This window comes from Gouania willdenowi, chromosome 16, assembly GCF_900634775.1.
Source record: "Gouania willdenowi chromosome 16, fGouWil2.1, whole genome shotgun sequence".
Classification (NCBI taxonomy): Eukaryota; Metazoa; Chordata; class Actinopteri; order Blenniiformes; family Gobiesocidae; genus Gouania; species Gouania willdenowi.
In genome coordinates, this window is record NC_041059.1 from 32,866,041 (window position 1) to 32,892,808 (window position 26,768).

Consider the following 26,768-nt stretch of genomic DNA (forward strand, 5'->3'; position numbering starts at 1 on the left):
TGTTCAAAGAAAGTTTCTTGTCTCATCATTGCTGATGCTGCTCATTTTGAAATGTTGACTTTTTTCCATTCAAAACATAACTTTGTATTTTGTCATTAATGATGACCTATTGTATTTGGCACTGTATAAATAAAGTTTGAGTTGAATTCAAGGGACTGCCGTGTTGTTCTCCCTGACTTCCTGTTTATTGTGTCTTTGCTTTGTGCTGACTGTAATCCAAGCCCAGAGAAATGTGCCAGTTGGCAAGTGAACAATCACCAGAGCATATAACAGTGGAATAATTACAATTCTGAACACAGAGGAAGAACTTGAACAGATGCACTTGTTCCGTCCAGGTTAACCAATCCAACGCTGTGAGCCCTGCAGCCATGGGGGATTCCGGTCAGGACGTCCCATTGAGAGCAGAGCTCGTGTGCAGGGCCTTTGATGTCTCTGTGGTGCGTGCAGAGAAAACAAGGAGCAAACACGAGCTAAACCAACCATGACCACACTCAACGACTTGTAACTTTACAAGTCAGAGGCTAGTTATGCTGCATGTTGTCGTGAGAAATCCATTTTCTCTTTTTATTGCTCACTTCTCACCAGGAGACGCTTAGTCGTTGTTTATCTTTGCCTTGCATCATCTACATCAAAAGGAGCTTATTTTACTCACACTGAGTGAGTAGAAGCTGATCTGCTGTGAGGATGAGCAGCTGGACTGATGTGTAGTGATGGGACTCCATTAAAAAAAATTATCTAATTAATTGGAAACTTTGTAATTATTTAATCGTTCATCTGAATTAATCGCCTAACAATAAATGACACCAGAAGCACAGCTTGTCAATTTCATGGATTTTGGTATATGACTGAATCAATGAAAACAATTAATGAACTAAAACTACAAATATGAATTTTTCCTCACTGAGTGCTAACTTAATGTGCAATATGAATAAAGAATATTATGATTGCAAAGCACAAATAAATTTAAGTAAGTTATATTCATGTTTTTCCGGATTGTTTGTAAACTTTGTCAAACAAATTTGTTTGTGTATTAAAGTAACAAAACAGCATTTAGTACAGAACATTCCAGAGAAGTGGAAACTGAACAGTGCAAAATAGTTAGAATATCTGTGGCATAAAATAAATAGATTGACTGATGAAGCTGATTAATTTCACTTGAAAATTGTCTTTCTACAGTACATAGCAGTTCATAAGTTGGATAGACGATGCTATCTGTAGCACTGTTTCTAGTCCCACCCACTTCCTTTACCACCGAGATGGTCGACTGTCCACTACAATCATTTATCCGCTGAGTTTGTTAATTTGTCAGTCATGGGACTTAATCATTTTTGGCTCTGAAACCCTGTGTCATCATGTCCAGTGTGGATTGGTAACACTGCCTGCTCAGACTATAGGACCGTTGTCCGTGCTAGCTGCTACATGTTTAGCACTGAAGTGGTAGCGGAGCCCCTAGAAATCCCCGGTGATCTGCCAACTTTTTCTTGCACAATTTGCACACAACTGGCTTTTGTTTTTCATCCTGTGTTTTTTTTTTTTTTTTTTTTTTTAAACTAAAATTAACAGAGAAGTCGTTGCTGTTGTGACTTCTCTGGTTCTCCTGTTTCTTGTTGTAGTCTGTGCATCTGTATATAAAAAAAGTTTTATGCTGTTTTTCTGTAATTCATTAATGGCAATTAACGCGATAAACTCCAAGGACTAGTTTAAAGTAAAGCCCAATGAGAGCCATCCATATAATTTCACATATTATTGATACTTTATGTGAACACCCTATGGATCTGATTGTTTGTGTAAAAACGTGAGAAAGACAGAGACACAATGATCTACTAATGCCACACAATCCGGAATATCTCTGTCAAACATGCAAAATAATGACGAGCAATCTATGAAGTAAGTTTTCCTCTTGTGAATATGTAATGAGCAGATCAGCTACGATGCGCTAATTATCAGGATTGCTCTGATCATTTATATATTTACAGGCAGTGTTCATTTTCAGATTTACACATGAGATCTTTTCTGTTTGAGTTTATTCTATTCTTTTTCATTTGTTTTAATATCAAGGATGGATTGATAAATAATTGAAAAGATAGATGGATGTAATTATGCAGGGGTGGATGGTTCAATAAATGGATGGATTGTTGGAAAGATGGATGGATAGATGGTTGGATCCATGGATGGAGAGTTGGGTGGATGTTGAATGGATGGATAGTTGGATGATTGAATTGATAATAGATGGAGCAATGGATGGATGGAATGGATGGATGTCTGGATAGATGAATGGTTGGATTAATTGTTGAATGGATAGGTGGTTGGATATATGGATGGATGTTTGGATAGATGGATGGTTGGATTACTTGTTGAAGGTATAGGTGGTTGGATGATTGAATTGATAATAGATGGAGCAATGGATGGATGGAATGGATGGATGTTTGGATAGATGGATGGTTGGATTAATTGTTGAATGGATAGGTGGTTGGATATATGGATGGATGGTTGGATTAATTGTTGAATGAACCATTAACACAAAGTTGTCTCATATTGAGCACTTTTCTCTTTCTCTAATCATGCTCTGCCATCTGCAGATCAGTCCAAGGTTTTTATCATTGAACAAAAAAATAAATACAAAATGATGCTTTTAATGCGTGAGCTCGTCTGTTTTTGGAAAAGTGCTTTGAATAAATCCTCTGAAAGGTGATGCACTAAACTACAACTAGTTTGAACGATGACTCACCACTGCCCCCTGTGCACTAAAGTGGTAATGCTTTGTACTTGTACTTTGTACCTTCAACAACCAGTCTGTGATTATTCATTGACATCTAACAAACCTTATCATTCTCATCTTAATAAAACAAAAACATTTCATCATTGATTTGATTACATCCTGGACCTATAAACTATCTACCGTACATTCAGTATATATATTAACAAAATAAAGTCCTGATCCAACATTAACATCAGTCTGATACATCATTTGTTTTTAAGGTTATATATTATTAAGTTAAACTAGTGGTTTTTTTGTTTTTACTGGATTTATTGAAGATATTTTTCAGGGTCTCCTTTTTTATTCTATTCAATTGTATGTATATGGTTATATTTAAGTTGAACTAGTTATTTTGCATTTTTAAAATATGTATATTTTTAGTTTTACTGGATTTATTGGGGTCTTTTTTTATATTTTAAGATTTTTTGTCATCTGTTTGATCTTTTTCTGTTCAAGGTAACAGTGGAGCTGAATGTGATAATGTGGTGAAGGAGGAAGGAGCTGAGATGCTGCCAGTCTGCACGTAGACCACCACAGGGATGGGGGTAGGGGCCACACTAGTGTCAGCTGGCAGACATGCGATGGGAAGTCCTGACCTCAAAGCATCACGTCACTGCTCAGCATGAATGATTTGAGTGAATATAATTCATTCATGTCAAGCTCAACTTTTGCCAAGCTGAATTAGAACTGGGGAGGGAGGAGGGGTTTCTATCTGAATCTCGTCATTCTCATGAAAATGCCAGTTCAAATATTGCTGGTTTAGTGAGCTTTGATATTTCCTAATCCATTAAAGTGAGAGCAGCAGGTCCCCGTGCAGGAAGACTTGAAGTCAATGTTGACATTAGTCATGATCTGTTCATCTTCCACGTTTAGCTTGTTTTTGTTTTTCCAATGGCAGAATTTTGACATTTCCACTTCAGCGAGCCTGACTGCCTGTGATGGTAATCTCTGACCAACACTGCCACATTAAACTCATTAAAACCTTGGTAACAATAGAGGGATAATATTTTAGCATGTTAGCCTTATTTTATATGTAGTTTATGGCCCTCATTTTTTCAACTGTTCATACTTTCAGGTTTGAGCGTACAACATGCGTTCAATCAAATTCACGCAAGCTTTGGTATTTATCAATTCTGACGTGATCAAACACTATGATCAGATCCCACGTCACTAGAGACTTAAATTCACGTATTAAAGAAGCCTCAGCTGTCATTGGTGCATAAGCAGACACATTCAAAACAGATCAAAAAACAATTAAAACACATTTAACTAAATAAAACAAGTTTTTAAAAAGTTATTACTGATACCACTCTTGGTTTTCCTTTTACGATATACTGTATAATAAAAGTTGGTAAATTCTACATACACACACACACACACTCCCACACCCATGATGCGCTGCTATGCTCGGCGTTGGAAAATGAGGTCCTATTTCTTCCATACAGAAAATCACTGGGGGCTGTCCAGAGGAAATTGGACCTCATTATGTAAGTAGTTCTTTAAACTTTTACTAACGGGCTGCCGTATTTAATGTGTAATGTGAGGAATTATTGGTGAAATTGTCTAATGGTAAATGGACTTGATGTTTATATAGCGCTTTACACCACACTGAAGCAGTCTCAAAGCGCTTTACATATCAGCTCATTCACCCAATCACTCTCACATTCACACACCAGTGGGACAGGACTGCCATGCAAGGCGCTAGTCGACCACTGGGAGCAACTTAGGGTTCAGTGTCTTGCCCAAGGACACTTCGACACATAGTCAGGTACTGGGATCGAACCCTCAACCTCTCGATCAGAAGACGACCCACTACCACCTGAGCACGGTCGCCTAATAGCTTTATAAACACGGTAGGGACATTTTTAAATGTTGTCCCTACTGTGTTTGATTTATTCCATGTTTGTACCATGTTTTCGGGGAGTGGACAACGGAGGTCGACATAAATGTCATATCTGTGTGTGTCTCCAGGACCTCGCAGCGCACACAGGGAGGCAGACGTCACCTGGCTGGTAACTGATCCTCTTCCACAGAGCGTTAAAATGAGTTCCTTTAAGTCCAGTTTTCAAGCGTTCAAAAAAAAATATAATCTTTGTTTTGCTCCACCTCTGATGTGAGAATGCAGATTTTTATCTTGGAAAAGCTTGTTTTTTTGTTTGACTTCAGTAGGCGGGGCCTGCGAAACAGGAGGGGTTAACAAGTTAATTATAATCGAATTCAGCTGCCGCATTATCAACGCTCGACCCTTCGTACGCTGGGATTGATTAAATACAAATATTTCATAAATCACACGTTGGTCCTGTACAACCAAACGTGAGCTCCAAGTTGCACTTGTTTTCATGCAAGGTTGATAAATGAGGGCTGATATGTGCCAGTTGTGCTGCTTCAATACTAATATCTCCTTTTGCGTTATACTGGTGCTGTTGTGTTTTAATGTATGGCTGTGCTGGTCGGCTGAGAACAGAAGTTAGCCCCCGCTACAATCCTGCATGTTTACATCTTAAATGTTAATTAACATGTACCGTCCCTTTTATAAATAAATAAGTGTCAAATGTTGGTGGTTTCACTGAACTCTTCAGTTTCTTCCAGTGGTAGATTCACTGGGAGCAAGAGCCATCATCATCTTATTTAATCTTTATCTATTTATTCAATTTTACTACCTTTTGTAGTAATTACTTGCTAAATACTAGGATACACAAATATAAAAGAAAATACAGAAACTAGCATAAAAAAAAATACTGTATACAAAATGTTTCCTTTGTCGTTTCCAGTGTTAATGCTCACATTGGTCATGATTTTAATGCTGACATGAATGCTGATTGTGTGAAAATGTTTGTGTCAGCGTGTGTTTCTCCTCAGCCTCGTGGCGAGTGATCCAACAGCCTGCCGTATCAAAACAGACTTTATTAGACTGATTTCATAACATGATACAGCTCTCATGGATAAAAATACATAATTTGGTACTGAGCACTTAGACAACATATTGACATCTCTTAAAAAAGCATTGATGAACTTACACAACACTTATCAGAGGAAAAGTCTCATGTGACACAGAATAAAAAATAAAGTGTTTTCATTGATACATTCATCATGTGATCATCATCGTTCAGCATCCAGAGTCCAGCTACTCCCAGTACACACATGTGCAACAGACAGTGCACCAAATGGAAACACTGGAAACACAACCAGTACATGTGTTGAACCCTTTTTCATTTCATACAACTCCATGTGCAGGAGGCCATGGAGAAACAAAAAGAAGAGAATTTTAAAATGGTTTCTAATCTTTGAACTGTCATTAATGAATAGAAGACTTAATTAAAGCTGCTGGAGACGATCATGTTTTATCAGAATAAAGACAAAGTGTCGGCCTCAGATCAATAAATGAATAAATCCAAAGAAAAAAATATTTATATAAAAGATTGAAATTGCTGCTCCAAAGTTTGTTCTGATCTCCGCTGTAAACACAGTTATTGAAATTGTTGGAAAAGTTTAGTGCATTGTGGGAAGTGGAGTCCCACAGAAGTGTACTCACTTCTTTCTTTCTATGATTTGTTGCGTTCCTTCTGGTTGACTTAGCCCCCATTATTTCACCTCACATTCTCTTTCAGATAGATTCAGATCTTTCTGTGTAAACCCCAAAATAAACACCTGACATTGTTTTGCTACAATGTTCAGTGAAAACAACAGAAATGTGTTGGAAGTCACTTTGGCAGAGTTTTTGAGGCAAACACAGTACCGTATTTTTCAGACTATACGGCGCATTCAAAATCCTTTAATTTTCTCGAAAATTGACAGTGTGCCTTATGTATGAAATTAACTACTGTGCTTCAACATACTGAACTGAAAAAGTGAGTGTATTGTTCTGTATTTTATGTGTTAAACCTGAACAATGTTGAGAGTTATTGTTAATGAATTGAATAAAGTTTGACTTATCTGACTATTTCATTTCGCTTAATGCGTCTTAATAATAATAATAATAACAAACCGGTGCATCTTATAGTCCAGTGCGCCTTATGTATGAAAATAGACCCAGTCAGACCCATTCATTGATAGTGCGCCTTATAATCCGGTGCGCCTTATAGTCCGAAAAACACAGTACAATAAAAAAAAACAACTTCAGTGAATTAAAGACAAAGCTTTTCTTCAAATGCAGGCTATTCTACAGGCCTCAAACATAGTTGGTGCCGACACTAAGAGATGCTCACCTTCTTTACCATATTAAGATTGGAACCAATACACTTGGCTTGATTTTTCTCAGCTACAGAAAGCAAAGAAAACACAGCAGGGAGTGAAAAAAGAAGAGCTGAAATCATATTGTTTGAGACTTTCTTAAACGTGCTGTCCACAGACACTACAGACACATTTCAGCTGTTCATGTGGCAGGTTTTAAACCAGGGTGGACAGTGACACACTGTTCTTGTGTTTCCCTTTGACTCCAGAGAGCAGCATTACAAATACCATCCATATAAATATCAACGTCTCCTGCATTGTTTTAAATAAGACATCAGATGCAGGTTATTGAGGGTTGGGATCTCTGCATATTTACCTGATGCACTCTTTCGTTGGAATACCTGAAGTGATGGAGGGTGGGGCGTTCCTCCAGCAGCTTTGATATAAACATGTTACGTCCCTTATCAGTGGAGCAGAAGCAGCACCAGAGTACAGAGGTCAGGCCATGGTGTAGCCATAGCTCCCACAGTGCAGAGCCACCAGCAGACGGTCTCTCAGGACCTCCTGACTCGGGTATTCTGGGAGCTTCAGCATGTTGATGCTGCAAAGGAAAAAAAACAAGCTTTAGACAATGATTATATACATACAGACGGGCAGCTTTAATCACAGCAGAGCCACAAACATGTGAGTGATCTGATCAGAGGGTCACATGATCAACATTCATGTCAGTATTCAAATAGTGACCAATCTACGCATTAGCAAAGGCTTTCTGTGTGTTTCTGTTGTTTTGTACATTTGCTGTTATTGTTGGATTCATTTTTGTGTTTACTTGTCATCTTGTACATTTCTATGTCATTTTGTATGTCCTTTTTTTCATTTTGTGTTTTTTATTGCCTTTTTGTGTGTTTATGGTGCCATTTTGTGGTCTTTTTGTGTATTTTTCTCTCATTTTGTACATTTAAGTTGCTGTGTTTTTCCTCATTTTGTGTTTTTTGTCATCGTTTTGTGTGTTTTTTTGGAGTCATTTTTGTGCTTTGGGAAAATTAGAGCGATGACCGCATGTGGCCATTGGTATAAATAAATCTGAATGGATTTTCCTGATATTTGGTCTTTAAATTGTAGAAAGATGTAATGTTCATTTTTAACATTTAACCATAGCGAACAGGTTGTTTCTCTTTCCACTACTGACGCTTAAGTTCACATCTCTGTTGTTTCCCAGGTTGAAAGCTGATGTTTATGTTGCAGCTTTTATGGAAAAACATTATTGGGCTGTAGCTGAATGTGTGGCAGTGACCCTAATATCAGGAAAACTATAAGCTAAATCAGAAAAAACTGGAATCAACCAATCTGGTGAAGAAACACAAGAAATTCCAGTAAGAATGAAGGAAAAACTCTTCAATATATCCGTTTACAGGACTCTACATCCCACAATGCAATACACCAAACTTTTCTGAAGCTCAAGTCACATTACTATTCATCAACAATGTTTGATTTATTGATCTTCGAGGCCACACTTTGTCTTTATCTGACAAACAAATGATTGTCTCCAGGCAAAGGTTCTTAAGCAGGTTTTTGGAAACCTCGATCCAAACACCTGCTATCAGAAACGTCCAGTTTCATCCTTAAGGATGATGATATTTTGGCACACGACAACTATAAGCACATGCACATGTGATGCAGGGGGAGTACCAGGTGCTGGAGGTAGGCAGGAGGTTAGATGTGTATGGCACCGCTGTGATGGTGAACTTCTGTAGGCCGCTGCCGCCCATCAGGAAGGCAAAGCCACCATGAGGAACTCTGGAACTGAGAGGAAAAAACATGAATTTATTAGTATTATTATTACTAGTATAGAATGGCTAAAAAACTATTTTAATTATGTTTGCACCTAATATGAACAAACTGAGCTGCAGTCAATGCCAGAGCATTAAACGCAGAGGCATCAAGCTGAAATTAGATTAGATTAGAGCAGACAAACCTTCCAGTGACAAACTGAAGCAGAAGGACCCGTTCCTCCTGGGTCAAGCTCTTTACCACCTCCCAGAACCACTGGAACAAAAACACAACACACACACACACACGTGTCCAGGTCAGACAGAGAATGTTTTAAAAAACAGAAAACCAAAAGTGAGGGTGTGTGGAAATGGATAATGACATGATTTAAAATTATAAGCAAGCAACTCTTTGGATCATTTATTCTGTAGCTTGATGAGGGTTGGTTTCTACAACCTTTTTTCCTCAATATTCATAGATTAAATAAAGGGTATTTGTATAACTTTGGCATGCTTGCTACAAGCACACCAAAGTATTGACCATCAGCATTTCTAATATGTTCACATTTACCAGTTCTCGACGGGACAAAATATGTTACATTTACTTATATTTTATCTGTGCCATCCACTCCTGTTCCTGGGAGCACGGTGGGTGCTGCGTTACGGAGCTGATTAGCTGTGTGCACCCGAGGTGTGCGCCCCGGCTACAGCTTGTTACAATGAAACTCTGACAGACGTCAGACTGATGCCCAACTATTTTAAGCCACAGTTTGATCCACTATAAGAGTAAATAAGTGAAACATTGATGACAGATGATGATGATGACGACTAATGCGCGCTGAATGCAGAAATGGAAGATGTTAATAAAACCAGGCTTTCCACACAAATAGACATTATTCTGTCATTAGTATGAGGTGAAAGAAGACAGATTTTAACTGTGGTTCTGCAATAATCCGATCAATAATCTGATCAAATCAACCTGTTACATTGTTTATCAATGAAGGCGTTTAAAATTAAAAGTGCGCTTTATAATTTTCACGGTTTTCAATGACATTTACAAGTGTTGGGAAAACTCCATGTTCCTTGATTTTCAAGACAGGCCCAAAAAATGACATCATGGCCCAGTCCTCCTCCTTTGCCTCCTTGCTTTTCTTCATAGACAGACTACGCGCTTTTGGTTGATTTACGAGCAGTGGGCGTGTCAGGAGCCTGGACTCCAGAACACGCACGGGAGAGGGGCACGTAACTGCAGGCGCGTAAAAAAGTGCTTAAGTCCAGACGGGAAAAATCTGGCCCCTATAACCCATGAGGAAATCAGCTCCAGCTAAATGGATGGTGAAGTTTTGGAAAAGTGGTTTCCAAACTTTTTTCTGCTTTGCCCCCCTTTGAAAAATGAAAAATTGGGTGCAAAACGTGTGACCTTTTTTTTGAAAAAATGTAATTAAATTTGGACTATTCTTCAAATCGCATAAAAATAAAAAGAATTGACGATTCTTCATATCACAAAAACTACATAAAAAAATGCAATCTCATATTAAAGAACAGTAAAAAAGCTCCTTATTAATAAAGTGCAAAAAAAACAAACAAGCAAAGCTAGTCTAGCATTTATTCCTTTATTTTTCTATTGAATTATTTTAAATTTACTTGTAGAATATTATTTAGTTTTAGGTTTAAACGTCTGTAATCCATTGGTTAATAATAAATAAATGAGTCAGTTTTTCTCCTACGATTCCTGCTGATGTCGTATTAGATCAAATCAGTATTTGGAATATGCGAAACAATAATATCACTATTGCATTGGTAGTAAAAAATATAGCTGTATCAAGGTCCCTATTGCAGACTGCTGGCCCGGGCGCCACATGCAGCCTTTGATCTAATTTTGTGTGGTTCCCAAAAGCAAAACAAAAAAAATTGCTTCAAAATCACACAAAATAACAGAAACAACCTAGAAAATTACAAAAAACTCAAATGTATAAATTTCCTCCAAAAACCTTAAAAATATTCACAAAATACTGACAACCCCTCTTTTTTCTATAACTTCTTCTCATCAATCTCTAATAATTCTAACTGTCCAATCATCATAGGAAGAGATTTTAATAAGTCATCGACCCATCCATAGACAGAAGTAATAACACAAACGGCACTGGCAGTCATCTGAATCAATTAAACAATTCATGAATGATCTGGGACTTGGCGATAGTTGGCGGCTTCAACATCCATCTACAAAACAATGTTCATTTTTTTCACCCGTTCACCAGTCATTCTCACGCGTTGATTTATTTCTCACCAGCAATTCAATTATTTCAAATATTTCAGAAACAAAAATCCACCCCATCATCATCAGTGATCACGCCCCTGTAACATTCACTTTAAATAAACCCACACCACACAGATCTAACACCAGATGGCGCTTCAATACATCCCTCTTAACTGAAACAGAATTTATTGATCTCATTACAAAAGAGTGGGCATCCTTCCTAGAGATAAATTATTCCCCAAAGTCATCTCCATCCGTTCTATGGGAATCCGGTAAAGCAGTACTTGGGGCCATAATCATTTATTTTCTGTACACAAAACAAGAAAGAAACAAGAAGAAGAAAACAAAATTGGAACAAAAAAATCAAAGATTTAGAAGACATTATTACAAACAACCCAACAGAAGAATCCCATAGTGAACTTAGAAATACAGATTTAAACTAATTAAATACTAAATTAAAAAAAAAAACAATTCCAGATACACAGACAAGAAAACTTCCATCAAAATAACAAATCTGGAAAATACTTGGCAAACCAAATAAAACAAAACAAAGAAAAAAATACTATTTCCACTATCCAAAACTCAGCAGGAAAACCAACAAACTAACCTGAAGAAATAAATGACATTTTTAAAGAATTCTATGCAAATTTATACTCATCAGAAAATAACCCAAACCAAGAAGACACTGTTTCATTTTTAAATAACATTAATCTACCCAAACTCAATGAAGACCATATATCCACACTAGAAAACCCAATAACACATGAAGAACTCTCCACTGCTCTGCATCTCATGCCCAACCATAAATCACCAGGACCCGATGGCTTCCCTGCTGAGTTTTATAAACATTTGTGGTCAATCTTATCCCCACTTTTAAACAAAGTAATAATTTAAATGAAACAGCACTCAAAACTACCTCCACATATGAACACAGCCACAATCTCACTCCTCCTCAAACCCAACAAAGACCCATCACTCCCATCCAGCTACCGCCCTATCTCCCTACTCAATGTAGACCTAAAAATAATAACAAAAACATTAGCACATAGAATGGAAAAAAATATTCAACACATAATCCACCCTGATCAAAAAAATATAAAAAACAGACACTCATCCACCAACACTCGCAGACTCTTTAACCTAATGGAACATTCATCACAGCAACAACATTCATCTATCATTGTCACTCTGGATGTCGAAAAAGCATTTGATAAAGTTAACTGGTCTTTTCTCATTTCCACAATGCAGAAGTTTGGCTTTGGGGAATCATTTAGCATGTGGCAATATTAGAATCGCAGATTTACCATTTATCAGCCAATCATTTAAACACCACCCATGTTTTAAAACAATAACAATATCAACAGCTCTGGCAGCCTGGTGGGAATGTTAGCTCTTGGTTTTATGTTCACCTTGCATGCCCTACAGCTAGGGGGCTCTAGCGCTCCTTTTTGAGGACACATGTTGTACACATGCTGTGTGTGGGGCGGTTATAACTTTCATCTGGACGGTGTTGTTATGTTTTTGACTGAGAAGAAAATAAAGTCCTAACGTGGAGTTGATCTTTGACTAACATTGGTAGCAGAGGATGGTTAGTAACTACAGAGTTCCGCCGCCGTTTGAAGAAGGAAAACCCTATGAAACCTGGAAAAATGAAGTCGGCATTTGGGCCAGAGTCACGGACTTGGAAAAGAAAAACAAGCTCTCGCTGTTTGCTTTGTCACTGTCGGGCAGAGCACGGAGACGTCAATGGAAATTCCGGTAGAACGATTTAAATAAAGACACCGGAATTGACACTCTGCTTGGTAAGCTTGACAATTTTATTCCTGAAAGAAGAGAAAGATTCGGATCTATGAAGCATACACTGACTTTGACCGTATTGGTTAAACATGAAAACGTGTCCATGGCGGACTATATTATTGATTTTGAACAGCGGTGTTCACGTATGCGCAATACAAAAATGGAGCTACCCGATGCAGTTTAAGCGTTTAAGCTGTTGGACACTGCGTGCTTAGATGGGACAGACAGGCAGCTGGCTTTAACAGCGTGCACAGATCTAACATTTGCCTCAATGAAGTCCGCTTTGAAGAGAATATTTGGCGGTAAAATGAATGCTACAGAAGGAATCAGTCAGGAATCCGTGTTTGTGGCGGAGCAGCGGCGGAAAAGAAACAAAACCTGGCAACAAAGCAGCAGACCTAAAACTCCACAGCCCGGTACAAACCCGCTGGACAAATTCGGACGGCGATCAAAGTGTGCAGTGTGTCAAAGCACGTTTCATTGGGCCACAGATTGTCCACACAAATGTGAAAGTGTTAATGTAAATGAAGATAAGACAGAGGAGTGTAACATTACGCTGTATGCTAAAGAATCACCAACAGATGGAGAAATATTTATGACAGAATGCTTTGGCTCAGCTATAATAGACACTGCATGTACAAGAACAGTATGTGGACAAGAGTGGTTAGACAACTACATTAGTGTGTCCGGAAAAAAAAAAAGAAAAGTCAATGAGAGCAACAGAGATACAGTCACAGGCCCTTCAAGTTTGGGGATGGAAATGTGGTGTACTCTGTTAAAAGTGTTAAAATACCAGCCAAGATTGGCAACACCAAGTGCAATATTGAAACAGAAGTGGTCCCAGTTAATATCCCCCTGCTTTTGAGTAAGACATCTTTAAAAAGGGCTGGAACTGTTCTGGACATGGAAAATGACAGTGCAGTGATGTTTAATCAAACTGTCAAACTGGACTTTACGAGCTCAGGACATTACTGTGTGAACATAATGGATAATGAGAGCAAATGTCCTACAAATGCTAATCAGATATTAGCAACTACTGAAGAAGAGGAAGAAGTGCTTACAAACACAGACAAAATGAACACAAACGAGAAGATGAAAGTTTAGGAGAAACTACACAAACAGTTTGGACATGCTTCTGCTGACAAGCTACAAAGACTTTTGAGTAGTTCTGGCAATAAAGATAAAGAGTGCATTAGCTTACTACAAAAAGTCATAGGTCAGTGTAAAGCGTGTCAAAAATACTGCAAGACCAAACCTAAACCTGCTGTCGGCTTACCACTGGCTTCAACATATAATGAGACTGTTGCTGTAGATGTACACGAACTTGAGCCAGGGGTGTGGTATGTACATGTTATTGACCAGTTCACTCGATTTAGTGCAGGAAGTGTCCTGACCACCAAGAGGTCTTCTGAAATAGTAAAACATTTTATCCACGATTGGATTAGTGTTCATGGCCCACCACAAAAGTTGTTCAGTGACAATGGAGGTGAGTTTAATAATGAAGAGGTGAGAGACATGGCTGAAAACTTTAATATTGAAGTAAAGACAACACCCGCCTACAGCCCTTGGAGTAATGGACTGTTAGAGCGCCATAATCAAACTTTGACTGAGATTATACTAAAAGTGAAAGCCAATACAGGATGTGACTGGAGCACTGCCATGGACTTGGCTCTCATGGCAAAGAACTGTATGCAAAGTGTCCATGGTTACAGTCCACATCAGCTCGTTTTTGGGTAGAATCCAAATTTACCCTCTGTGTTGATTGACAGGGCACCTGCTCTAGAGGGCACCACAAATAGCGAATGGGTTGCCAAACACATTTCAGCTCTGCACACTGCACGGAAGGCCTTTACAGAAGCAGAGTGTTCAGAAAGGATACGTAGAGCACTAAAGAAACAGGTGGGTCACAACAATGAAAGGTATGAACTCGGAGACAAGGTATTTTACAAACGTGTGGACTGTGCTGAGTGGAAAGGACCTGGAGTGGTCATTGGGCAGGACGGTGTCGTTGTTTTTGTTCGACACGGAGGCACCTGTGTCAGAGTTCACCAACTCAGGCTGAGGAAGGTCACTCAGGACCATGTGGATCCTCTGATTATCTCTGAGAAAGAAAATGGTGATAAAAAACACAACACATGTGACCTAACTGAATATACAGAAGAGACAAGTACAGAAAACATTGACAATGATCCACTGGATGCTCCTGAGAATGGGAATGCTGAAAGACAAGATGCTGGAAATGTAAATGTGAAGACTGGTCAAATTGTGACATTCAGAAATGGGGAGAGTGGTGCCTCACAAAAAGCAAAAGTGTTAGGACGTGCCGGAAAAGCAAAAGGAAAATACAATAATTGGTACAACTTGGAGCTGCTTGAGCCTGCTGAGAGGGCAGGTAACAGTGAAGCAGTTGATCTATCGCAGTTGAAGGATCTCCAAGTTCAGGATCAGACACAAAACGCTGATGCATGTGAGGATGTTTTTATCACAAAGGATGTGTCATTTGATGAAGCAAAAATCAGTGAAATGAAAATCTGGATACAAAATGATGTGTTCGAGGAGGTTGAGGACATAGGACAAACGTGCATCTCCACTCGATGGGTGTGCACTCTGAAAGAGACAGACAATGGACTAGTACCAAAAGCCAGGCTTGTTGCACGTGGATTTGAGGAGCTACAAGTTTCTGAACTGCAAAAAGACTCTCCAACCTGTGCCTAAGAGTCCCTGAGGCTCCTGGTGGCAGTGAGTTGTCAAAAACAATGGGAACTTCATTCAATGGACATCAAATCGGCCTTTTTACAAGGACTAGAACTGTCTCGAGACATTTTCATCAAACCTCCTCCTGAGGCCAATAGCACAGGGACACTTTGGAAACTAAAAAAATGTGTGTACGGTTTAGCTGATGCTTCATTGTATTGGTACAACAGAGTGAAAAGCATAATGACTGAAGCAGGGGCTGTCTTATCTAAAGTTGACCCTGCAGTTTTCTACTGGTTAGACGAGGAAAAGCGTGTAACTGGTATGTTAGCATGTCATGTTGATGATTTCATTTGGGCGGGTACACAAATGTTTACCATGAATGTCATGCCTCACCTCAGATCCAAATTTAATGTAGGTCGTGAAGCTCAGGATAGCTTTTCATATGTCGGTGTTGATTTTGTTACTTCAGAAAAACAGGTAAAAATTCACCAAGAGACATACATTCAGCATTTACAGCCCATACCTCTTGATCCTTCACGGGCCACAGAGTCAAGCTCGCCCCTCACTGAGACGGAGAGAGATCTGCTTAGATCCAAGATAGGGCAACTTTTGTGGGTTGCCAGACAAAGCAGACCCGATGCCATGTTTGATGCCAGTAACTTAGCATCAAATCTCAAACAGGCTACAGTACAGACCATTAATGAAGCAAACAGAGTTGTGTGTAAACTCAAAGCCAAATCAGTGGAGTTGAATTTTCAACACCTTGGTAAAGACAGTAACTTGAAGATAGTTACTTTCACTGATGCATCTTTTGCTAATCTGTCAGATGGGGATACTCAGGGTGGACACCTTCTTGTTTTAATGGGTGACAATGGGCACTTCTCTCCAATATCATGGCAGTCAAAGAGAATAAAGAGAGTTGTCACAAGTACACTTGCAGGAGAAACACTAGCAATGTCTGAGGGTATTGATAATGCCATTTTTCTTTCAACATTGTTTTCAGAACTTAGTGCAGGTTGTACGGATCACACTGTACCAATAATCTGTGTCACTGATAACTTTTCTCTTGTTGATGCACTGAAGTCCACCAAGTTTGTGACTGAAAAAAGACTGCGCTTAGAAATCAGTTCTATCAAGGAGCTGATCCAAACCAAAAAGGTTCAACAGGTGGTGTGGTCAGATACAAAAAATCAACTTGCAGACTGCCTAACTAAAAAAGGAGCCTCCTCAGCTATGCTCCTTAAGGCGCTCCATGAAGGACAGTGGGATGTTGAGTGAACACTTGAATGTGCTGTTTTGACACATATTTCTGTTCATTAATGTTATATGCCCATTTTGTTAGGGTAAAAAAAAAAAAAATAATAATTTTTTTTTATTTTAAGAGAGTGAGTTTGTTAGCTCTTGGTTTTATGTTCACCTTACATGCCCTACAGCTAGGGGGCTCTAGCGCTCCTTTTTGAGGACACATGTTGTACACATGCTGTGTGTGGGGCGGTTAGAACTTTCATCTGGACGGTGTTGTTATGTTTTTGACTGAGAAGAAAATAAAGTCCTAACGTGGAGTTGATCTTTGACTAACAGGAATTCCACAAAATGACTGACTCCACTGCAGCATCATGCAAACTCACACCCATCTGGAACAACCCTGACTTTCTAAGCAATAAAAAACCACTTCACTTCTGCACATGGTCAGACAAAGGCATCACACATCTGAAACACATCTTTTTAAGTAATGAACTAGTTTCCTTTTCCCACCTGGTCCAGGAGTGTGGCATAAGGAGCAATCAATACCTGGAATACCTCCAAATCAAATCATCCAATAATGCAAAATATAACACTGCAGACTTTGACCTACATCTCTCACGTCCAACTTTAGAATTTGTTAATATAACCTCTACAAAAAACCTCCTATCAAAAATGTACAAAATAATATCTAAACTAGACAGTACCATAACATTACCAACAACAAAATGGGAAACAGATTTACTGATTGCTCCTGATGCCGACTTCTGGAACCACATCATCCAAAACATCTACTCCATGTCAAAAAATGCAAACCCACAACTAATACAGTACAAGATTCTTCACCGAACACACCTCACTGGGCAGAAAATGTTTAAAATGGGATTCACTTCAGAAATCTGTAATAATTGGACCCTAAACACACCAGACACCTATACTCACGCCTTCTGGCACTGCCCACCGGTTCAACAGTTCTGGAATGAGGTCACCAAATCACTCTCCTCTCTAATGGGCTGCCACATCCCCATGTGCCCATCACTCTGTCTATTTGGCGACACATCAACAACAAACTTGAATAAACAACAATAAACTACTCCTCACAGCCCTGACTATCGCCAAGAAAACCATACTCGTTAACTGGAAATCAAAAAAAAAATACAAACTTCACACACTATATAAAACTAATCTTTGTATCATTATGTCAGCTATTATTATATGTATTTTGGTACTGTATCATGGATATTATATACAAATCTATTATATATTGGATTATGTAAATTGTATTTATTTATTTATTTTTCCCCCTTTTTCTTACTTTATATATGTGTATATATGTTTATCTTATGTTTATTATTATTATTACTCCCATAATTATTTTTATATCTTCACGCACGCACGCACGCACACACATTTCCTGTATATATACTTAGATTGGTCTTTATTCTGACTAGTACAGTGCTCGTCGGAAGTATGTATTCATATAGTGGGGGCTTAAGTAGAGTTGTCAATTATGGCCAAATGAGTATGTGTTTGAAAGTTGGTTAGTGTTATAAAGGGGTTTATGTGTGTGTGCAAAAGAAAATAGCGTGTGCGATTTCCTTGGTTTAATTCTATGGGACATGAACATGATAAATTGATAATAAAGTTTGCACCAATGCGGCGGTTTAGGTAGAAAAGATAAAAGATAAAATCTGATAAAAGACACAAATTCGTACAAATAAAACTATTAATTTAGCATTTAACATTTCTTAGTGCAGGGGTGATTTTCGTCCAAGGTTAGTAATTAATATACAAACAGATGGAACTTTGTAAGCATACTGAGAATATGTGTTATTATGGTGAGTGATGTGTATTGTAGGTGTTAAGGTCCTGTTAAAACCCTGGCAGAGGCAATCCTTACCGTACCGTTGCCATATCAATATACTGACATTCTATCCGTACACAGCGCCCCTCATTGGCCAGTTTAGGTCACGTGACTAAGACTAAACCTAACTGTAAACCTATCCCTAACCCTAAAAATTGTTTCGATATAGGGTTATACCCCAAACCTAACCCTAACCCTAAGACGCAACGTACGTGTACCAATAGCACCAGGGGTTGTCCGTAAGGCAACCGTACAAATAGATATTTTCTAAAACCTTTCCTCTTTGTGGTTGTAGTACCGCATAAAAAAAGTGCATGTACCTACGTGTGTGTGCGTGTCTCGCTACCTGTCCATCTCTCTTCCGTGGGCTCATTCTCACACACACGCACGTGCATCAACCGAGCACATGCATGCACACAGTGACTCACATCAGGTTGAAATGCGTGTGTCTCACGCCCAATGCGTGAGACTTGAGAGCTTTGCTATTATATCAGTGTGAGCGCGGCTCCTCAGACGCCCCTCCCCCCTCTCCGGTCTAACCTTCCGTCCGGTGTCATGTACTGAGTGAGCATGAACCATGATTGTATATGCGCATATATGTGCGCACATGCGCACTACCGGAAAACACATTTTTGCGAATTATTTTTGTTTTCAAAGTGAACGGACATGTGTTTTATTTGTTTATTGGATTAGGTTAGGGTTAGGGTTAGGACTATAATCTCAGTACGGAGGTAAAATCAGTAAGTGACACCGGTGAACCTGTGTTGATTCCGTGGTGATTTCAAAATAAAATAAAATAAAATAAAAAAATAAAAACGTTTTGAGACGTAATCACCAAATAAGTCCAAAATAATGGATGCACACACTCGGCGTGTGTGCAAGCTTTAAAAAAAGGTTTCAGCTCGAACAGACACCGCGTCAGTGAGATATTCACTCCACACACACACACAAAACTAAATTATTCACACAATGATTACACAACTGCACACAACCAATGGAGTTGGAGTGGAACAGTTTCATTCTGACCCGTTTTAAACAAAAATCCCACCTGGATGACGGGCTCCTGAGGGTCGTAGCCACTTGTGTACTCCGTGTTCCTGCACCAATCGTGCACATCGATCTCTGGCATCCCCGACAGCAGGAGCTCCTGTACTCACACACACATACACACGCACACACAGCATTAAGAACTCCTGCTTTATCTGATGAGACAGAACGCGCTTCAATCCAGCATGTCACCAACCAGCTCGTATTCATCAAACAGCTGAATGAGTGAGGGGGGGATGAAGGTGTGGAATCCCTGCAGGAAGGCGTTTATTTGAGGCTGAATGGCTCGTGTCATCCTCAGCTCAGTCACCAACTGCACATACTCGTCCTGAAAAACACAACACACATCCTGTTTCAGCAGAGACACAAAGACAACACTACATTACTGCCTGTGATTGGCTGAGGCTGAGCCTGGTTTGATAAACCTTTACTTCCCATAGACACTCTGTGTGCCAGCATCAATAAAATGTGGCTGTAATCAGAGCAGGACCTTAACGTGGCCAATAAAAGCACTTTATGCAAACAAGATTTCAGTCACATCAGTGGTAAGCTACATCTGTGGCCAGAGTCTGCTAGGATGATCACTCCTATTCTGCTTGGCCTTGTCAGACAGAGCCATCTACAGGAAAGTGATGGCACTGCAGCACTTTTGGAACAAATCCGAACCGATAATCAACACTAAAGAAATAAAGACTTTCCTGAAGCAAAGGCTTTGATATGATAAGATACATTTTGCTTTGGAGCAAATCATTTAACAATCACTGATTTCTAGCCACATGTGGCCCTCGCTCGAATTGTGTGTGGCTCTTAAAATAAATGCACAAAATTACTCCAAAAACACACAAAATAGTAGGAAAATATACAAAAAAACAGCAAAAGTACAGACACACAAAAAAACTACAAAAATTCACAAAATGACAAACAAAAAACATACAAAATCACAAACAAATACAACACAAGGCCAACACATATGCATGAAATTACTTAAAAAAAACTTACAAAACAACAAAAATATACTGAATGACAGAAAAATAAATACACACAATAACTAAATGACAACAAAAAACAAACCAAATGAGTCATATCCCACAAAATAACAAAAAAAATACACAAAGAGAAAAATGCACAAAATGACTCACACAAAAAACATAGAATTACAAACAAATACAAAAAAACTAACAACAATGACACAAAGGGCCTGTACTACGAAGCTGGTTTTCCTCTTATCGTGATAACTTCCAGGATTTATTCAGTGTGTGCTGTACTACGACTCGAGTTATCTTCTTACTGAGGTAAATCACCATGGTAACTGATGCTGAACACCAAACCTAGTCAGGACCAGGTTAGGATGAGGATCTGAGCGCGTATAAAGCCTCGCCCCTTGACCAATCAGAATGGCCAGGTTATTCATTCATTCAAATATTCACACTGTTATACAAATACTGTTCACTTTATGAAGTAGACGTACATCATAACATCACAGACTGCACCACAGGCAGATGCATGTATAGAAATGCGTCTGTGCCTTCATAAAGTAAAAATGACTAATCAGAGTTTATCCGTTTTTTCTCTAATGGATAATTATTGTATAATCGCTGACTTAAAGGGGACATATCATGCTTTTAAATCCTTCCTTTTTACATATAAATCATATAGTTGTGGTCTATATAAAGCGGAACTGCAATGCTTGGGTCTGAATTCCTCATTATTATAGCTCCACAGGCCCATTTCTACCCCTTTTCTGATGTGCTTCTGAGAGCAACTTGTTTTGGTGAGGTCTCTTTAAATGCAAATGAGACACTTCATACCCCACCCCCTCTCCAGGATGCAGAGGTGATACTTGGGTCAACTCCACCCTATTCGGCCATTTTTGTAGTTTGATAGAAGAGATACGATTATTTAGCGGCGCAGAAAATGTTTATTCACACGTTATTTACAAAATGTCAACAACAGAAGACTTGTCCATCCAGCCTTACATGTTCGAGCCAGAGTCTGACCCGACGGAGCGAGATGAAAATGAAGATGATGAACCTGCAGAACCCTAACAAGTGAGCTAACACAAGCACCGAGCTAACGCTAGCGCCAAGCTAACGTCATGAAATGCATTTTAATACAGTCTTTTTGGAGACAAAAACGGCAACATTTATTTATTTATTTTTATTTATTCAGTTTATTTCCGACATGGTTACATTCACTTTTTTTTTTTTTTTTTACATTTTTTGTACATGCCGAAAAAGGAGACGAGAGAAGCAGTTTGCTTATCTGGGTCCCGTCCCCTGTTTTACTTTTTTTTTTTTTTTTTTTTTTTTTTATACCATCGCAAATTTACATGGGTTTACATGTCTCTCTGGTGAAACATTCTTGAGTTGTTCTGAACAGTCCTTTCTTGTGTATTCTCATCTGTAGTCAGTGTTGTCTTGTTTTTATTCCTCTTCGTCTCTATCGTTGTTCGTGTTGGCCTTGTTCCCTGCCAGACGTTGTTAGCATTCCTCCAGTTCAAGAATAGTTCCTCTTTCGAAGTTGTTTGGAAGTTTTTTGTTTTTTTTTTTCCCTTTTCATCCATAATGTCACCACTAAATGACTAATGAAAACTTTAGACTTAAATTAAATCACGTAGGCCATATCATCAAGGATCTAAAACGAACACACAGCACTAACATATGAAGACGGTGCAACTGCTAATGCTAACAAAACAATGACAGGGACGTCTTATCATCACACTTTTTAGCGTTATTTACAGCTTACCGAAGTGCTCTGTTCGTCGTCTCCAAAGATAGAAGGAATTGAACCCTCAATCAGACAAAGTCTTTCGGCAAATCCTTCTTTATACTGGCGAAGCAGTCATCATTGAAGTGCTTCGCGCACACAAAAATGACCTTACCCACAGATGTGGGTACATTTCTGTGAAAAATAAAACTCAACCAGGCACTTTGAAAAGGTGTAATGAAGCGTGTGGGTTACTCCCGCCAACAACCGAACATTTTGACTTATCCTCTCGTAACTTCGGCATCCTTGAGCTTGGACTACAAAATAAAAGCGAGAAATAAAAATGGCTGATTGCTCAAAGTGTTGCGCCTGGAGTTGATGTCCTAATTTGGCAGTTCCGCTGCAAATACTGTGACGTTATTGTTCAAAAAACGTAATAGAGAATCAAAAAATCGAAACAGATTGAAAAATATGACCAAAACAGAATATAAAGATATCAACGGAGCACCTGAAGAGACTAATTTGAACTTTTCTGTACTTCTAAACACTCTAAATATACAACAAAATGCATTTAAGGGCTAAAAAAGTGGATTAAGCATGATATGTCCCCTTTCAGTTAACATGTTTATAACTTTGGATGTTTGGTTAAGTGAAGCTAAATGAGAAATATCTCTGATATACAGTATTTATCCAACTTCATAGTACAGGCCCTCAATGACTCATAATGACCAAAACAACAAAAGCATACAAAATGACCAAAAAATATACAAAACAGCACAAAAATGACATCAGAAATACACCAAAAAAACACTAAATGACTGATAACGCAGAGAGAAACAAACAAAATCACAGAACTCACTAAACAACAAAAACAAAAAATTATAAAAGTCATATACCACAAAATAACAAAAATATACAGAATGACAAAAATACTCCAAACACACACACACTGTTAATGCTCAGATTGGTCTTTGTTCTAATGCTGACATGAATGTCAATCATGTGACCCTCAGATCAGATACAATCCCAGTTTTTTGGACCTAATGTGATAATCTGCCCGTCTATAATCTAACTGAGTTTATGTGGCTCACACTGGCTCTCATTTATCAACTATTCGTATGTTCAGACCTTAGCGTACGGCGTGGTGCATTCGACCAAAGTCACGCAAGCTTCGGTATTTATCAATTCTGACATGAGCACACACTACGATCAGGTCTGAGCTTGTGTACGATAATCTGAATGTGTGAATTTGTGGTGCAGCAGAGTCTGAAAATAAAATATTAAACAAGCTTCAGCTGCCATTCCGGCATAAGCAGACACACATTCAGAACAGATCAAAACAAATTATTAAAACTAATTAAACGAAACAAAATTAATTTTAAAAAGCCAACTTTATAAATGATACCACTTTTTTGGTTTTCCTTTCACAGAATACTGTATAACCCCGCTAATAAACTTGAACAGGAGTGCATAGGTTCAAATGTGCTGCAGTAATCAGTAATGTGATGAATTACAGGTGAAATTGGTTGAAGGCATAATAAACACAGACAAGGGACAACATTTTGTCAATTATAAAGCTTTTTTAAAAGCGTTTTGATAGTTAATTCCTTTGAATGTGATAATTATTGCCTGAAGCGTGCCGACTAAGGTCGATATACAGTAAACGTCATATCCGTGTGTGTTTCCAGGATCTCTGCTGTAAAGTTGTTCTCAGCACACACAGGGGGACAGATTTCACCTGCTCAGTAGCTGATCCTGCACGTAGTGTTTAAATGTGCATCTTAAATTCCAGTTTTTGCACTGTCAAAAAGCAAATCTTTGTTTTGCTCCACCTCAGGTGTGAGGATGCCGATTTTCATCTTGGAAAAGTAATTTTTCTTGTTTGACCTCAGTGGGTGGGGCCTCCGAAACAAAAGGACGTAACACTTTAATAACAATCAAATTCAGCCAACATTCATCAACACCTGATCATTTATACGCTGGAATTGGTCAAATACAAATGTTTCATGTCCTTTCGTACGACCAAACAACCCATTTTCATGCAAGGTTGATAAATGAAGGCAAACGTGTGTAGTGACCAACCTTGTTGTCCTGAGTAACCAGAATGCTGGTTCCACCAGGTTTCAGAGGCACCTCCTCCATGGCGCCAAACACATCAGTCTCCACAGAGAAGGTAAGCTCCAAACCAAGGTCACTGATGTCGTTGTCCAGGATCCACTGCAGGTTCTTGGCATACTCAGGATCGATGGACGACACGTCCTGATAGTTCACTGGGATCCCTGTAGAACATTCACAGTCAGACAGAATGAAAGAAAAGCATTTAGGAAAACTGGAATGCCAGGAATACACACACACACAAGTAGTACTAGTCGACCTAATGTAAATGAAGTGGGACATTTTTAATACACAAAAACAAATTTGTTTTAGGAAGTTTACAAAAAGTCTTGAAAACCATGAATATAGCTTACTTTAATTTGTGAAAAATGCAGACATAATCTTTATTCACATTTCACATCATGTTAGTACTCAGTGATGAAAATAATATTATTAATTATATAATATATATAACTATTTTGTTATTAAAGCTCATTAATTGTTTTCATTGATTCAGTCATAAACCAAAATCCATTTAAATTGAAAAACATTGCTTCTCATGTCAAATATTGTCATGCAATTTATTTAGATTAATCGAATTAATTCATTACAAGGTCTGTAATTAATTTGATACTTATTTTAATCAATACCCACCACTAATTATAACCAAATCCAGCTCACTGATTGGTTAGAATATTTTTCAAAGCCAATGGCAAGCCTGAATTTGCTTTTAAACCAAAATAGAGTACATGTACTCCAAATGTGAGTACGAGGATCTGTTCATGAGCCGTTGTGTGTGCTCTTTACCCAGGATGTGTTTGTAGAAGGAGCGAGTGAAGTAGATGTTGACCAGCTGTCGGTGGTACAAAGCCAGGCCCAGAATTTGACCCGCAAACCTGAAGTAGTTTAGGTGGTCGGGATTGACCGATGAGTTGCTGTTGGGCTGAAACGTTGTACCTGTAAATCAGAAGCATAGTCAGCACCTGGGACAGCGCTGTGTGTAGGGTTGGGCATCAAGTATCAAGCATCGATTGGTTCCGGGACGAATATTCCTATTCTACCAGAATCATTCAAAATTTTATATTTCAATTCCTACTTTCAAAACCCAGTCCGCCGACCGGAAGAAGAAGCCACCGAACACCAACAAAAAAGAATCCACCGGAACTCACTCAATTCAGAAAGTCAAACCCATATATGATATAGGCTCATGACACAGAGTGAAACATTTCAAGCCTTCATTTCTTGAAATTTTGATGATTATGGCTTACAGATAATGAAAACCCAAATTTCAGTGTGTCGGAAAATTAGAATATTACATAAGATCAATAAAAAAGGATATTTTAAGGCTTCTGAAAAGTGTGTTCATTTCTATGCTCTCAATGCTTGGTTGGGCCTTTTGCACGAATGACTGCATCAATGCGGCGCAGCATGGAGGCCCTCAACCTGTGGCACTGCTCAGGCGTAATGGAAGCCCAGGTTGTTTTGATAGCAGCCTTCAGGTCATCTGCATTGTTGGGTCTTGTGACTCTCACCTTCCTCTTGACAATACCCTATAGAATCTTTGTGGGGTTCAGGTCAGGCACATTAACACCATGGTGATTGAACCAGCTTTTGGTACATTTGGCAGTCCTGCTGGAAAATGAAATCAGCATCTCCATAAAGCTTGTCGGCAGAAGGAAGCATGAAATGCTCTAAAATGTCCTGGTAGATGCTGTGTTGACTGTGGACTTCAGAAAACACAGGTGTGTGTGTGTGTGTTTCTTTCCCTCTCTGCTTCTCACTTAGCGCTGCGCTGAGAAGGACAGTTTTTAAAACTTTGAGAAGCAGTTTACTACTTGTTTGAATATTTATTCCTGTCAATGTTGATGCAATTTCCAACAGAAACTTGAACAGTTTGTTGCTTAATGCACATCTGACATCACATTATTTTCCTCCGCTAATTTATGTTCTGGAGTTGTGTTGGGATGGACTATTATTCATGTTTTTTTTTGTGTTTAATACTATAACTATATATCTTTATACTCAATAATCCTGTTCATAAAATATATCTTCAATCAGGCCAACTTTTGTCAAAGCTATTTCCAGGACAAGGACGAACAGTTCTCTTTCATAATATTTCATGAATGTCTCACTCTGTTTTTTATTTTGTGTCGTTCTACCTCACCTTTGTTAATTTCAATAAATGTTCCCTTTTTTAAATTGAGACTTGCACCATTTGTTATCATCATTGTGTAATTTTTATGATGTAAATTGAGGGAGCAAAAGTAGTATCGGCTCCAAATATCGGCAGTCCGTATCGGCTAAGGCTGATGAAAAAAAAAAAATCAGCATTGGCATCGGCCCTAAAAAACCCATATCGGTCGATCC

The 26,768-nt window shown here is 38.6% G+C and overlaps 1 protein-coding gene across 3 annotated transcripts in view; it reads right to left on the bottom strand.

The window, feature by feature from the left end:
- Nucleotides 1-6,765: 6,765 nt before the first annotated feature.
- The window catches only part of hace1 (HECT domain and ankyrin repeat containing E3 ubiquitin protein ligase 1), a 50,476-nt gene continuing 30,473 nt past the window's right edge, over nt 6,766-26,768 (bottom strand). For all 3 annotated transcript variants that reach the window (XM_028470610.1, XM_028470609.1, XM_028470612.1), the window contains 7 exons: nt 25,209-25,358; nt 24,390-24,586; nt 19,798-19,929; nt 19,603-19,701; nt 8,904-8,974; nt 8,618-8,731; nt 6,766-7,529 (listed from right to left, as the gene is read on the bottom strand). In XM_028470610.1, coding sequence (XP_028326411.1) covers nt 7,427-7,529; nt 8,618-8,731; nt 8,904-8,974; nt 19,603-19,701; nt 19,798-19,929; nt 24,390-24,586; nt 25,209-25,358 — 866 coding nt within the window. In that variant the 3' untranslated portion in view covers nt 6,766-7,426. The remainder of the gene's footprint in view (nt 7,530-8,617; nt 8,732-8,903; nt 8,975-19,602; nt 19,702-19,797; nt 19,930-24,389; nt 24,587-25,208; nt 25,359-26,768) is intronic.